General features: G+C 41.4%; 1 protein-coding gene across 1 annotated transcript in view; it reads left to right on the top strand.

Moving 5' to 3' along the window:
* The window catches only part of LOC134536455 (transcription factor SOX-13-like), a 193,797-nt gene that overhangs the window by 4,628 nt on the left and 173,149 nt on the right, over positions 1–16,020 (top strand). Inside the window, exons 2-3 of the mRNA XM_063376172.1 lie at positions 1,333–1,554; positions 4,547–5,029. Coding sequence (XP_063232242.1) covers positions 1,333–1,554; positions 4,547–5,029 — 705 coding nt within the window. The remainder of the gene's footprint in view (positions 1–1,332; positions 1,555–4,546; positions 5,030–16,020) is intronic.

Raw genomic sequence — 16,020 nt, 5'->3', positions numbered from 1 at the left:
TTGTTTTTTTTTTCTTCTTTAATTTATGAACCCGGTCTTAAAGAGTTTCATTGTGCTTTGTTAACCGCAGCTGGCTAAGGGATTAAAAGGGGGTGTGCATCTGTGTAGGTGAAGGCGGGATGATATGTGTGACGCTCGCTAGTGCTTCTTATAGCGCGGCATCGCCGGACTTTTTTTTGGTCTCATCTTATAACTGCTTTGGCCAGTGATAAATCCACTTGCAAAACCTCTACCGTGAACACGATAGCCTACATGCTGGTTGTCTCCTGTTCCATCGGTTAGGAGCGGGACGTAGCCGCGGTCTTCTTAGTCCACTGTTGCAGCCGTAGCCGCGGTCTTCTTAGTCTATTGCTGCAGCCGTAGCCGCGGTCTTCTTAGTCCATTGCTGCAGCCGTAGCCGCGGTCTTCTTGGTCCATTGCTGCAGCCGTAGCCACCGTCTTCTTAGTCTATTGCTGCAGCCGTAGCCGCGGTCTTCTTAGTCCATTGCGGCAGCCGTAGCCGCGGTCTTCTTAGTCCATTGCTGCAGCCGTAGCCGCGCCGTCTTCTTAGTCCATTTCTGCAGCCGTAGCCGCCGTCTTCTTAGTCCATTGCTGCAGCCGTAGGCGCGGTCTTCTTAGTCCATTGCTGCAGCCGTAGCCGCGGTCTTCTTAGTCCATTGCTGCAGCCGTAGCGGCGGTCTTCTTAGTCCATTGCTGAAGCCGTAGCCGCGGTCTTCTTAGTCCATTGCTGCAGCCGTAGCCGCCGTCTTCTTAGTCCATTGCTGCAGCCGTAGCCGCCGTCTTCTTAGTCCATTGCTGCAGCCGTAGCGGCGGTCTTCTTAGTCCATTGCTGAAGCCGTAGCCGCGGTCTTCTTAGTCCATTGCTGCAGCCGTAGCCGCCGTCTTCTTAGTCCATTGCTGCAGCCGTAGCCGCCGTCTTCTTAGTCCATTGCTGCAGCCGTAGCCGCCGTCTTCTTAGTCCATTGCTGCAGCCGTAGCCGCGGTCTTCTTAGTCCATTGCTGCAGCCGTAGCCGCTGTCTTCGTAGTCCATTGCTGCAGCCGTAGCCGCCGTCTTCTTAGTCCATTGCTGCAGCCGTAGCCGCGGTCTTCTTAGTCCATTGCTGCAGCCGTAGCCGCTGTCTTCGTAGTCCATTGCTGCAGCCGTAGCCGCGGTCTTCTTAGTCCATTGCTGCAGCCGTAGCGGCGGTCTTCTTAGTCCATTGCTGCAGCTATTCTCCAGAGTCCCTCTTCCCGCCTGCATTAGGCCTCTGGCCACGAGTTTTAAAATAACACCGGTGTTCGCCGGCACCGCGCGGGAAATTGAGGACGCGTCGGGCCGCCGGGGGCGAAAGGACGCGGAGACCCCAAGCAGACGAGGAAGTGGTCGACGGTGGCCGTGAGGATGAGGATGAGGAGGAGGAGGAGGAGGGGGCAAGGTCCCTGGACTGCGATTTGCTGCAGGAAATGGCCGAGGATTGGCGAGGTAAGGAGGCGGGGGAGCCCTGTGCGCGCTGCGGAAATGGGTTTTCTGTAATCAGGCGTCAGACCGCGCGCGCGCTGGCCGACCCCCGCGGGCGAGGTACCCTGCGTCATTCGGCGGAACCAAGATGGCGGTCAAGAACCCTTTGCGTGTGGTAAGTTTCACGGAACCTTCGCGGACACACGCCATTACTAGGGGCCGTGCATATTTCGCGAAAAGATTCCGAGACTAGTTACATATAAGTAGAGACCTGCAAAATTCGCGGATTCAATGACATACAGGATAGACTCTACTACACTCTACACACTCGGGCAAATGCCACCTGTTCATTGGCTGCTGACTTGTGAGTCGTCTCGACCGAGTGTCTGTGATTCGACACTTCTTTGAGCGAGGGTCTCTAATTATTGGCCCTCATTACTCCAGATTAACAGTGAACCAATTGCAGATGCAGCGCTAAGGTATAATTATTTGAATCGTAGCATATCACGAAATGAATCCGCTAATTTTGCAGGTCTCTACATATAAGTTAAAACAATGTAGCACGTCTGTGCTTCGTGATTGGTTGAATTTGTTTTATTTTTTTTAGGTACATGTCGATTGATGCAACACCAATCACAGTAGTTCGGTGCGAAAGCAAACGCGTCCTGAGTGGCTCGATAAAAAAAAAAAAAAAAAAAAACGACTTCTCTCGCAGATGGCCGCCAATCACAAGGAAGAAACCGCTGGTGCGGGTGTACCTTGTCGCAATTTAAGAGGCGTTCATATTTATTCGCGAAAATTTCCTGCCCCTAGCCATTACGTAGGTACTGGTGTTGTCAAATGAAACTTCATGATGGCGAGGCCTGCCCCGCTTCAGCCAGTGTCGGCGCGGCGGTACGCGCGTCAGTCGGTGCAACAAATATGGCGGACCGGCGCGTGGTGACGTGAACCCGTGCCTGGTGACTTTCGCGAACATCCGGGGGAGACACGCCATAACGTACTGATGTTATCAGATGAAACTTCATGATGGTGAAACTGCCCCAATATATAATTCGGTGAACTAAAATAGTTTAATAAAACTTTAAAAATAGTCTTAAAAAGTTTATAAAACCGGTATTACAATTATTATAATACATATCCTGCTGTATATTCCAATTTAGATTATTATCTTTGGACTCAATCTGGTTTACTGAAAAAAAAATTACTTATTTTAATAACATAATAACATTTTAAGGTTTCGTTTGCAGTATTTATTTACAGACGATTTCAGTCGTTAAAGCAAAAATAAATATAAAAACATATATTACTTAATGTTATATGTGTTTTAAAATATGTTTTTCATGTTAATATTTTAGTAATACCATAGGATCATAACTTGTAACTTATGCGGAAACTTTATAGTATGTATTAACTACCTATTCAATGAATTTCAACAATATGGACAGTATTTTAATAATAATTTCTTTGTCGGAAATCAGATCCAAAGCCAGGATTGAGTAATTTTTTCAAGTCTTTTATCGGAGCCGTGCTGCCATCTGTGTAAGATGGCGACAGGCAACATTTACGATTCATGCAGCGAATTCTAGCGGTGAGATCATAATAAAAGTGTGTGATTCGCGTCTCGAAATTTTAGTATGCACTTGAACAGCAAAACATTTTTTTAATTGATCAGTATATTTATCACCATCGGCATTATTTTTAAGGATTTTATTTTAAATTTCGTGTCCGAGTTTCATATTAGGTATAGGTTTATTTGTAAGTTAATAACATGAGAATACGTGATTTTTCTCGTTACCGAGGTATGTTTACACATCACCAGCGAGTACTGAATACTCGTTCACTTTTTTTTTTAAGTTATAGTTCTTTAGGCATGCTGAAGGTGAAATATAAGTATGCGACGGAAATGCAATGAAGTGCACGTGCAATATTCAACGGAAATCTTAACAGGTTGGAAGGTCCAATGCGCATGCCGGTTTTGCTATTGCCACGAGCCGAAGTCGACAAGATGGCGGACCCGCGTGTGACGACATGCGACCGTATATATATTCACTTTCGTGAACATAGGTGGATGTATTGGTGTGCAAAATGAGAAACTTAATGATAGCGGAATACAATTTGGGAACTTGAATTGTCATAATAATACATAAACGTAACTTTAATAATTCTTATAATTAGGGACCGGAAAAATTCGCGGATTCAATGACCTCTAGGATAGCCTCCATTACCCTCTGCACTTCTCAAATAAACACGCGTGTTCGTCGGTTACTGAAAATTGTGAGTCGTCTCCACTGGGTAGCTTGTGATTCAACGCTTCTTTGGTCGATAGTCTCTCTTTGGCCCAGAGAGCTCCAGTTAAACCCGCGATCCAATAGCAGAACCAGCAGAATTGTACACACATGTTTGAATTTCAGCCTATCAACGAAATGAACCCGCGAATTTTTCCGGTCTCTACTTATAATATATTAGTATTAGACAAGAAAATTTATGTTGGAAGAAACGTGGTGTTATAAAGTTGTGTCTGCGGCGCGCAGGTAGTTAGTTAAGGTGGGTTTACAATTGAAAATTAAGAATTAAGACTTAAGACTTAGTCATGTACTTACCATATGACTCTATGTAAACTAGTGGAATGGTTTATGATTGTCGTGTGTGAATTTTGACGGGTCGTGTGCGAACCATATGATGACTTAAGACTTAATAGAAATGGTTATATTTTATATTTTTCGTTAAGACTTAAGGGAAGCGACCAATCACAACAAACCGGAACCTTTCAACCGGAAGTTTATGTCTTATTATTGGACCGAGCGAGGCAGTTTTTGGGTTAGAATTCGTATATCTGTAATTTGTAATCATCATCCATTTCGAAAAATAGATATCCCATTTGTCAATAACCTATTTCAAACATGCTTCTCCATTTCAAACAATGGCCGACCATGTGTTTTGTGCTGTGATTGGGGTTAGAATAAACGACTTCTATGTCAATCATAAACTGGAAAACTGTAGTTTTGACTTAATCGTGTGCTCGATGTTAAGTTATAATTCTTAAGGAAATCAATCGTAAACCCAGCTTTAGCCGGGTGCTGAGCGGAGCTGTGTGTGTGTGTTGGCAGGAGCATGTCGTCCAAGAGGAAGTCGCCGCCGAGCAAGCTGCAGGAGAGCGGGGGCGGCGAGGAGGCGGCGGTGATGGCGGCCGGCGGCGGCGGCGGCGGCATGTTCTCCGACCAGGAGGACAGCAACACCTCCTCGTCGGCGGCGTCGTCGCGCTCCGAGGCGGAGGCGGCCGGGGGCGGCGAGGAGGCGGCGCCCAGCAAGAAGCAGCGTCTGGTGTGGCCGGCGCCGGGGGCGGCGGCGGCGCTGCTGCCCGCCCTCAGCGCCATCCGCCTGCGGCACGAGCAGGCGCCGCCCCTCGAGCCCGACCTCAAGACGCACAACAACAACAACAGCCTGTCGGCTCTCAACAACAACAACAACAACAACACGCACCCGGCCAAGAGGACCATGGACGACGTGCTCAAGAGGCTCACCTCCAAGATGCACATCCACGACGACAAGCGGCCCACGCCCGCCGGCACGCCGTCCAGCGTCACGCCCAGGTAACCGCTCTGTCTGTGTCCTCTCTGTCTGTGTCCGCTTTCCAGTCGTCTGTCTCCGCTTTCCAGTCGTCTGTGTCCGCTTTCCAGTCGTCTGTCTCCGCTTTCCAGTCGTCTGTCTCCGCTTTCCGGTCGTCTGTCTTCCCTTTCCAGTCGTCTAAAGCCGCTTACCAGGCGTCTGTCTTCGCTTTGCAGTCGTCTGTGTCCGCTTTCCAGTCATCTAACGCAGCTTTCCAGTTATTTGTCTTCGCTTTCCATTTATCTGTCTTCACTTTCCAGTTATGTCTTCGCTTTCCATTCGTTTCCCTTTCCGGTCATCTGTCGTCCCTTTCCAGTTTTTTGTCTTCGCTTTCCAGTCGTCTTTATTCGCTTTCCATTCGTCCAATGCCGCTTTCCAGTCTTCTTTCTTCACTTTCCAGTCGTCTAACGCCGCTTTCCAGGCGTCTGTCTTCGCTTTGCAGTCGTCTGCCTCCTGTTTCCAGTATTCTGTTTCTGCTATCCACAGTCTGTCTCCGCTAATAAGTTATCTGTGATTCGCTTTGCAGTTGCCTGTCTCTACTTTCCAGTCGTCTGATGTGTCCGCTTCCCAGTAGTCTTATTACCCAAAAAAAACATCGGCTGAAGCGTTGATTTTGCATCGTGGAATCAGTTTTAAATGACCATATTTTATAGAAGTGACTTTGTTTAGTGCCGGAGATTCTTTCTTTGAATGCATCTTGCAAAGGAGAAGATTGATTTTATGTGTTTTTTTTTACATACGCCGTTGTTGCTTAAACTGTATTATGCCATAAAAAATATCAATAAAGGAAGAAAAAATATGAATATGCAAACACAAAAACAAGCCAAAGTAGATTTTTTATATCAGCTGAGTTTTGGCTCTTTTTTTTTTTTGCGTGTTTACATATTTATCTTTTTTTTTTCAATTATTGAGGTTTATTATGCCATACAGTTTAACAAGCAATGGCATGTTTCCCCCCTTCCCCCCCCAAAAAAAAAATATGTTTGTGTGTGTGTGATCCACGCGGAACAGAAGTGAAACTAATTGCATATTATATTATGAGGTCGCAGATTTAAAAAAAATGCAAGATTGCGAGCGCTAAATTATGATATTGGGTAAAAAATAAAGGATAGTGTGAAAGTATTCAAGCTTGCAGATGTGCAAGTATGCGGCGTCATTTCTATAACTCACCTGCCGTCTCCTCGTCTAAGCGGGTTTCCCCCACCACGTACCTGACTATTCCCCACGTGCGATCGGAAATTTTCGTGTTTCTATCGAAAGTTTTAGCCCCCCTCAGGAAAGAAGTTTCGCTTAAAAAAAAAAAAATCTAAAAAAATATGGTTGTCTGTAAAGTCGGTTTACGGACGATAGTTTAACGTGACAACGTCATAACAAACCATTGATGAAATGATTGCATACTTTTATGAATAAAATTGAATCATTTTTATTGAATTATCACTATTTTGTATGGATATAAAGGAGTGAAATGAAATCTACAATTTAATTGATAAATTTACTTTTATTTGCACTCATTAATTCAAATATGTTTATTACTTTAACTAACAGATTTCTTTAACTATAACTTTTATACATGTTTGCTATTTAACTTCTTCCAATCTGTGTTATTCGGTTAAGGATAGGACGACAATAGGAAAAGTAGGAAACGAATGGGAGTGTTTCAAGTTTAATGTGCCTCGAAAAAGTCAAATCGATGGTTGTTCCAATCGAGTGGAAGAGAGATAGATGCGGCGCAAGCGTACAATGAGCGTAACGGGACAATGTGCGTAACGGAACACTTTTTCGTGCGTGAAGCCGGCGTTCTTCAATTTATTAGACGTCACTTCAAAAAAATCTAAAAAAAATCGACGGAGCTTCCGAATCGTCAGACGTGGTCGAGCACTGTTTTCGAGCGATAAGTAAATGGGCCATGTCGTCTGATGACGAAGCCTAGCTCCGTATTCACTCCTGCCATTGTTACCAGTGGATCTCGATGGTCGGTCAGCCGGCGCCGCATGCCCCCCACAATCGATTACGGGCCCTGAACCCAGGTTCGGAGACTTCACCCCCCCCCCCACACACACGCACACACAATTTTACAGTCACGCGCTACATTATAATTGCATGGTTATTTCTTACCTACACTCTCTTTTTAGAATGTTTTTTAACCTGGAAATACAAGGTATAATTATGGTTACTATTTTTTTATAAGTCCTAAACTAAGCTTTATATATGTAATTATTTTACTTTGAAATAACCACAGCGAGTATGTATATTTATTTCACACACTGGGATAAAAATAAACAGGACTGGGCCCTGGACCCAGGGGGCCTTGCGGTGCCAATACGCGCTCCGCTACATGTCGAGAAATAAAAATAAAAAAAACACCGTGTTATGTGAAAATGTTCCATAGCGTGTTCATCGTGAGCGCGAAACTTGTTCCACACGAGACATAAACTGTTCCAGGGGTTAACACGCTTCCCTCCGACAAGCATTTGAAGAAAGAAGGAAAAACGAAAGAGGGAAACGAATTCAAGTGAGCTTGCCAGAGAATTTACACACGTAGACCTATTGAGAAAAATAAATAAATATATGAATGTCCTTAAACTTTTTTATATAATTGTGCATCATTATTAATCTATTGTAGAGGTTGGTGAATAATTAAAAAGAAAAAAATGCAACTCTTAATTAGACGGAGGAATCACAAAACCAGAGGTTGCATTTGTATGTGTTAGATGTAGGTTCTTTTAATGAATGAAGTGATGATCGAGAAAATAATAAATTTATTGACCAAACGTTGTGACCACAGACATTTCACAGATTTGAACCCTGACATGTAAAGTGACCAGTGCAGGCTGAACCGTCACTACCAAATTTGGGATTCAATAAAATCCAGCCTTTCGAAAACTAAAAAAAAAATTATATATATATATATATAGGTATATGTAATATAGCAATAGTAAAAATTATAGGAATAGCAAGTGGCTAAACATTTTAACTATTCGTGACTTTATTGTCACGTGAGTACGACCTAGTGGTTTTTGCGTTACCGTTCCGAATATTTCGGCGTGTAATAGGTACGACACTATCTCGTAATAATATCTGAAACCAAAACAACTCACATACGAGACTGCTTTGAGTGTCTAAGATAAATGGTTTTTTTTTAATACGAAGAGCCTCGTAATTTATCTTCTTTATTTTCACAGTTGTATCCTCACGTTATATCTTATCTAAATCCTAAAGTAGAGTTTATGTTATTTATTTTTTATACTGTGCTACAATTTTATTTCGAGCTTAGTGAAATTTTGCACACTTGACCTTCGCAACAAGAGAAAGGTCACTGTGTGTACGTGAGATTTCGAATAACTACTTCTCAGCCCCCTTTCGCTCTTCTTAATGCAGAATTTTGGTTCTTATTAATTAGAATATTGTCCACTTGACGTACAAAATAAGATAAAAAGTACTATCCGCAACTTATTTCGAAAAAAAAATAGGACGGTCATTTTCCTAATGATATTTTGGAAGAAAAAAAAGCAGAATTTTGGTGCTTTTTGATGAAATTTGCACACTTGACTTTAAAAATAAGATAAAAATTACTTTCTGCATATGATTATAAAAACTATAGCCATCCAGTAAATGAAGCCTTTTCACTGTCATAGAGCCCGGGCAATACGGGGTATTTCAGCTATTTCATTATAAAATAAGGTTCACAAATGCAGTTAAAATCTGCGCAGGTGATTTATTTTATTTTTTCGTCTTTTTTTTTACTTGTGATAATTTGAGGTGTGGTCACCACCTTTTTTTACACTTTTCAACAGACAAAAATATTACTTTTACAAAAAAAACAACAAAGAAGTGATCAATGACAAAACTTAACTAAGATAATATATCACACTTAAAGTTTTCCATATGTGCTCTTAAATGGTGGTCTGATTTATTTACAGTGAAAAAAGTACACAATATTTACATAAAAAATAGATAAACAAAAATGATTAAATACATTATCTTTCCTGTAGCAAGATTGAGATAGCTCGGGATCCCACCAGGGAAACATCACAGATTTGGGTGTGTTGTTCGGAGTAGACCGCCTCCCATTTCAGGTCAAGATTTTATACCTATTTACAGTAATTACAGATAAACGTGTAGACGTTTTCAATTTTTTAACTTTCACGAAATGAAAAATATATACAGCACATACGTTTTTACATAATTAGCTGCCAAATTTTACTTTTTTTTAACATTTTTGGGTTGTACAAATAAGGAGAATTTAATTTATTGCAGAACTGAAACTTTTTAAGGTTTAACTGCAATGACACTGGCTACTTCAAGAAATGGTTTGAATTTCTTTCAGAAAATATTAATTAATTTTACCTGGCATTTCCAAATTATCAAAAATGTGTTACGATTTTGACAGCCAAGAAACATGAAATGAGATTTTGTGATAGAAATGCAAACAAATATCACGAAGTAGCCAGTGGCATTTCAGTTAAACCTAAAAAGTTTCAGTTTTGCAATAAATTAAATTCTCCTTATTTTACAACCCAAAAACGTTAAAAAATGTAACTTTGGCAGCTAATCATACAAAAAGTATGCGCTATATATATATTTTTTCATTTCGTGAAAGTTTAACAATTGAAAAAGTCTACAAGTTGATCAGTATAGGGACCGGAAAAATTCCCTCTAGGATAGCCTCCATTATCCTCTGCACTTCTCAAGCAAACACGCCTGTTCGTTGGTTACTAAATTGTGAGTCGTCTCCACTGGGTAGCTTGTGATTCGACGCTTCTTTGGTCGATAGTCTCTCATCGGCCCAGAGAGCTCCTGTTAAACTGCGAGCCAATAGCAGAACCAGCAGAATTATACACATGTTTTGATGTAGGCTATTGGACATACGCCATTGCTTAGCTCATGTATGTCTGCAGAAGAAAACTACAAAAAAACACCAATGACAAAAAAACACAAATTAAGCAAAAATTGCTGTTGTCAGGATTTCTGTTTTAGAAAACTGTTGTGTTTGTTTCGTCTTTTCGTTTGGTCGTGTTTTTGTCTCGTTTTGACAGTTGTGCTGATTTTTTTTTTTTTTTTTGGGTTCGGAATATTTGTGCTGTCATCATTTGTGGGGGTTTTTCGTTCTGTTAGTCCATTTTTCTTTGATTTTTCCTTGTTTGATGACCATATTCCTGTTGTGGAATATTGTGTGGCGTTAAATCCTGACAACAGCAATTTTTGCTTAATTTGTGTTTTATTTTTTGTCATTGGTGTTTTTTTGTAGTTTTCTTCTGCAGACATACATGTGCTAAGCAATGGCGTATGTCCAAAAGCCTCAAGTCATGCACTCCCATTGCACAAATCTTTCAAAGATAATATACACATGTTTGAATTTCAGCCTATCACGAAATGAATCCGCGAATTTTTCCGGTCTCTAGTGATAAATATAAATATAAAATCGTGACCTGAAATGGGAGGCACGCCCTTAATAACCGAGCTGGTCGCTCGGGCAGTGAAGGACGGTTGCTGGATGATTCGCCGGCCAGCCCGCAAGAGGGCGGCTGGTTATCCCCGCGGCACGACGGCAACTGATAACAAGGCCAGCACGCGCGCGCCACATGGCTGCAGTCAGGTCGACCTGCCCCCGCCCAGGGGAAGCCCTACGATTCACTCGTCCTTCTGGACATACCCGAATACTCACGTTCGTGCAACTTCGTGGTGTGTGGGAAGCCTTCTTTTCACAGACGAAAGAGCCAAAAGCCCGATCGTAGGCCTACATCTTCTGTTGTTTTTTTTTATGTTCATTGTAAATAAATATGGCGGTGTTGATAAAAGGAAAGACCATAAATAAGGCAACGGTATTTATTTTTGGACGCCGCCATATTTTTCGTTTGCCGTGTGTCCGTGAATGTTTATTTTGGACAACTCATGATAACTAATGGTCAATTACGTTAGGTTAGCTACATTATAAATACTTTAATACATTGTGGACGGTTGATTTGGTTAGGATAGCTACATTAAAGATAGGTACTGTGAAATCATGTAAACGGTTTCCTAGCCCTGGATAGCTACATATTAAAAAGTTATTTGCTAAGCAACCATAAAGTGATTTTACAATATTTTTAATGTAGATATACTTACCTAATATAACCAACCATCCACAATGTTTTAAAGTATTTACAATGTAGCTAACCAATCCTAATTGACCGCAAAATTTAATGCCTCACCGGTTTATACAATGAGATAGAGCGGGGGGGGGGGGGGGGGAAGGGGCATGAACTTCGGGGAACTTCGGGTGTGGCTCTCTCGTCTGTGAAATGATGGCTTTCCCCCGCCCAGAGTCGGTCAATTTACATTCCCGTTGAATACCTCTGGTCAAATGCTTGTCGCCGAAATTAAGAACTCTTATTTTTTTCTTTCACGGGAAGTGAATATTAGGTTGTTTTTTTCGGTCTAACGGCAAGTCCAACGGAACGCGTGTCTCTAAAAAATTTACTTTTTTTCGGTTGAGTGACTATCGGCGGAAACCATTGTCGGTCTACTGCCTGTAGAGCAAACTATTTTCGGCATACTGTCTGTCTGTTAAACGATTTTTTTGGTCTACTGTCCGCCTGTTAAATTTACTGTGAGCAAAAAGAATGTAAGTCTATTTTTGTTCCACCGTCTGTCGGTATAATTATTTTCGAGCTACTGTCTTTTGGTAAAACTATTTTTTTTGTCTACTGCCTGTCTTGTGAATAATTGTTTTCAAAACGATTTTAAGTCTACTTCCTGTCGGTCAAACAATATTTTGTTCTACAGTCTGTCGGTATAATTATTTTCAGTCTACTATCTGATGGTAAAACGATTTTCGGTCTACTGTCTGCTGGTAAAACGATCTGTCTGCTTATCAAAGGATGTCGGTCTACCGTTATGGCCCCATAAGTAGAGACCGGAAAAATTCGCGTATTCATTTCACGACAGCCTGAAATTCAAATAGTCATACCTCAGTGCTGCCTCTGCTATTGGCTCACAACTCACCTGGACGACTCTGGGCCGGTGAGAAACACTCAACCGAAGCTGTATCGAATCACAGGCCGCTACGTTGGGACACCTTCGCAAGACAGCAGCCAATGAGATGGTGATATTTGACCGAGTGTACGTAGAACTATAAAGTTCATCCTAGAGGTCATTGAACCCGCGAATTTTTCCGGTCCCTAACTATACCTAATAATTTAATAAGCATGAAGTTTCACTCCTGTTGCGCGTAGATTCCACAGACACAATTTTTTTTCCTGTGTTTTAAAGTTAGTATTTTTTTTTTTCAGAAATGGTTTCTTACATCGTAGGCTGGAGCATAAGGTCCATTCCTTGGAAAAGGGGAGGGAGGGGGTGAAAACTAAAGGAAAGGGAAAATCACTGTACTACACATACCAATATAGGAACCGTTTGTTTACAAATGCATCAGCTGTACCTACTTGTATTTGAGGTTAAAACGCTGAATATTGGCGTGAAATAGATCATTTCAACTCATACCAATATTATGAATATTCACTTCAGACCTTTTTTCATACATTCAGTGCTTAACAAAAGTTTAAGACCACTAGCTTATTTAATATAAAAATTACTCAGGTTTCTGAATTTTTTAAAGTTATCTTTCCGTGAAAAATTTGTGAACATTGCAGACCCCGAGACACTTATCTACACCAAAAAAAAAAAAATAGTATTGCGATTCAACATTTAGTTTTTCAAGATATTTTTTTTTTTTTAATTTACAATACTTATTATAAAATCCTACAATTTTCAATCAACAAAAACCATTTGGTTGATTTCAGTATTGTATTCCAGTATTGTAAAATGAGTAAATTAATATAAAAAAAATTAAATCCTAAAAAAATATATTTACATAAGAGATTATTTTTTTATTTATTTTGAAATATTATCGAGTGAGATAGCGAGACCGTATGGGCATAATTTCCTTCCGAACGGCTTTAACTACAGTCGTTTATACAAATGTGAACAAGCGTCCGCCATATTGGTATGGGAATATCCGAGAGAGAGAAAGAAACAAAAGAAGAAGAACGGCCACTTCCTGGCCGCACGGGCGTCGACGGTGGCCGCCGGCGCGGCGCGGGCTATATTGTCGCGTGACCCGCGGGTCGACCCCGCGCCCAGACGAGAACAAAGTCTGTTCCTTGCCCCCAGTGCGTGTTGCACGCGGCGGGCGCCTGTCTCCCGCGAGACGCGGGAAGGCCAGGCCGGGGATTGGAGACTGCATGTGCTGGGTCGGTGGCCCCAGCCAGGGGCGCAACAACTAAATTTTTGCACTAAGCAGGCAAATAGCCATTAATATGATATGGAAATTTTAGTTAAAACTTTAAAATCAATCCCATAGGCAGGAGGTAAAAGTCCAGTGGACTAGGTACTCCAAAGCAAAACTGCACGAGTTTCTGGGCGGCACTCTATACGAGAGCTGTCACAGGACTCAAGCAAACAAGCAAAAAAAATTTAGAAAAAAAAAAACTAAATTTCCAAAGGGGGCGGGGGGGGGCAATATACCTTTTTATAAAGAATAATCGATCCCCCTTATTGAAGCACCCCGGGAAAATATGTATTTCAAGGTGGAAAATTGTGCTATTTAAGCAGTTTTATCATCTAAAAAATTGATTACACAGCACTTTCTTTGCCCCCGTTTGCCCCCACTACAAAGTTTCAGAGGGGGGGGGGGGGGTGGGGGCAAAATACCCTTGCCCTCCCCCCTCCTGTTGTTGCGCCCCTGGTCCTTAGCCGCTCTGATACCCTCCCGAGCAAACAGGGAGTGATCCGGGAAGCCTACGATTCACGCCGAGTACTCGACGTGCCCGAACATTACCGAACACTTGCCTTCGGGTGTCTTCGGAATTATTATTATTTTTTTTTTTGGCGAAAAAAACGTCTGCCGGAAATGTCAATGCTAACTTCTCCTATGCTACCAATGAGAAAATCTAGTCAATGTGAGTGTTACATATACTAGAAAGTTATGTATGAATGAAAAAAGAAATAAAACACCATTTATGTATGTTCTTCTGAAATAACAAATTTGTAATTATAAAGGTAAGTAATTTTTATAAAAGGGAAAATAATAATAATAAAAACAACTACTTTCTGACAAGGTTTTTCTGACATTGTGTTTTAATAGTTCACCATATCAACAAATGATTAGGTTAGGTTTATGTATTACAAATCTGTGATACAGAGAATGAAAATGGTCAGTTGGGTTAGGTTGTGTGGACAGTGGGTTATGATAGGTAAGGTCCATTTAATATTCTTTAAAATTAGGATGATTGGTTAGGATAGGTTAGCTACATAGCCAAACAAAAGAATTCCGAAATCACCCGAAGGCAGAGGTATTCGGTAATCTTCGGGCATGTCCAATACTCGGCGTGAATCTTAGGCTTCCCGGAGCGATCCCTAACAGTTCTGTTTTCTTTGTCTCCTGTAAATTCCTACACGTAATACATGCCAATTTGCATCCCGCATGAATGTGTTCAGGGTTTTCCCTGTGTCTATGCAGGTTTTACCTGGGCCCAACCTATCTCTAGTTATAGTCTAGATTTAAGAGTGAGGGTAGTTAGTCATGGCGCCAATCGCTGCCATGGCTGGCCAATCCCCTCCTAGCACATGATGCATGCGACCCTCTCCCTGCATGGCTAATCCCAGCATGACTAGGCGTATAGGCTTCGGCCTGAGACGCACCTAGGTCCCTCCCTAACCCGGACCCCTCCAAAATACACTTAGTTTTAGTTAGGTTAGGAAAAGAAAAATCTGTTTTCTTTTAAAAGCTCTGGAATGTTAATGAAAAGCGAACTGGAATGCTACTCCCACCCTACCTTATTAGGGCGCATATGTTGGAGGGGACCGTGAGAATGCCAGGTCGGAATGATCTCTTTAGCCCTTCAGACGTGAAATTTTTGCATTTTCTCCCCTTTCTTTTTTGAAGTAAAACTTCTTCTCTGAGGGGACAACAAATTTTCGAGCGTTACGACAATTCCGATCGCACGAGGAGAATAGTAAGTTACATGGTTAGGGGAACCGGTAGAGGAGGAGAGTGCCTCAGCGGCAATGTTTCTCTAACGCATACGCTAGCGGTGGAATGGGAAGACGGCAAGAAGGGGATAGGCATGCTATATGCTAGTTGTAACGGCCGGAATGGGAGACGGCAGGGAGAGAGGTAGAAATGACGCAGCAGTGATGCTACGGAATCCTCGTAATCTCTGCTTTTGTTTGTCTACTCCTCAGTTTTCGTAACGGCTGACGATTGACACTGCTGTACTTATTTAATTTTATTTAAAGAATTAACAATTCGTGTAGAAAAGATTTATTTATCTGTGCAATATGAGTTTATAGTTATCATTAAATTTTTTATGTGGATAGTTTGATCTACTGTAGTTAAGCTGGTCGGATGAAAATAGATCCAAATAATACGGGTTAATATGTTACAAGTACAAAACGAATATTCATAATACACATGTTATTATATGAGTTGGCATTTTTCTACTATTTAACCTTCAATAGGTACATCTGATACATTTGTAAACAAACGGCCTACAAAATGTCAAGTGTATAGTAAACTGAAATAACCCTCCCCTTTTTTGTTTCATGCCCACCTCGTCTGAAATAAAACCTTATGGTCCATCTGTATATTTCCCTATTCTCTGGGCCAGCGAGGTCTGTAATAGCCAGTGCTGCAAAGTATTACGGATTTTCCGTTATTAACACTTTTTTAGATGTCGAATTACGGAATCATGTAATGTTATTTGTTTATTTAAGTAGCTCATGTAATAATAAATTAAACTTTTTTTTATCACATATCCAACATAAATAAAAGTCCCGAAACGTAGTTTATCTTTTTTTAATATCAAGTGGTTTGCTAACCTGTGTAATTTTTAAAAAAATTTAAATTGTGAATTAGCTTTCTGCTGTAGAGCAAAGTATTTTATAATGAGTAGTATTTGGCATAAACTTTATACCGCGTTCGTTTTACGGGTGTTTA

This window comes from Bacillus rossius, chromosome 11 (genome assembly GCF_032445375.1).
Source record: "Bacillus rossius redtenbacheri isolate Brsri chromosome 11, Brsri_v3, whole genome shotgun sequence".
Taxonomy (NCBI): domain Eukaryota; kingdom Metazoa; phylum Arthropoda; class Insecta; order Phasmatodea; family Bacillidae; genus Bacillus; species Bacillus rossius.
Note: the sequence above shows the minus strand (reverse complement) of the source record. Positions and strands in the feature narration are given on the sequence as shown.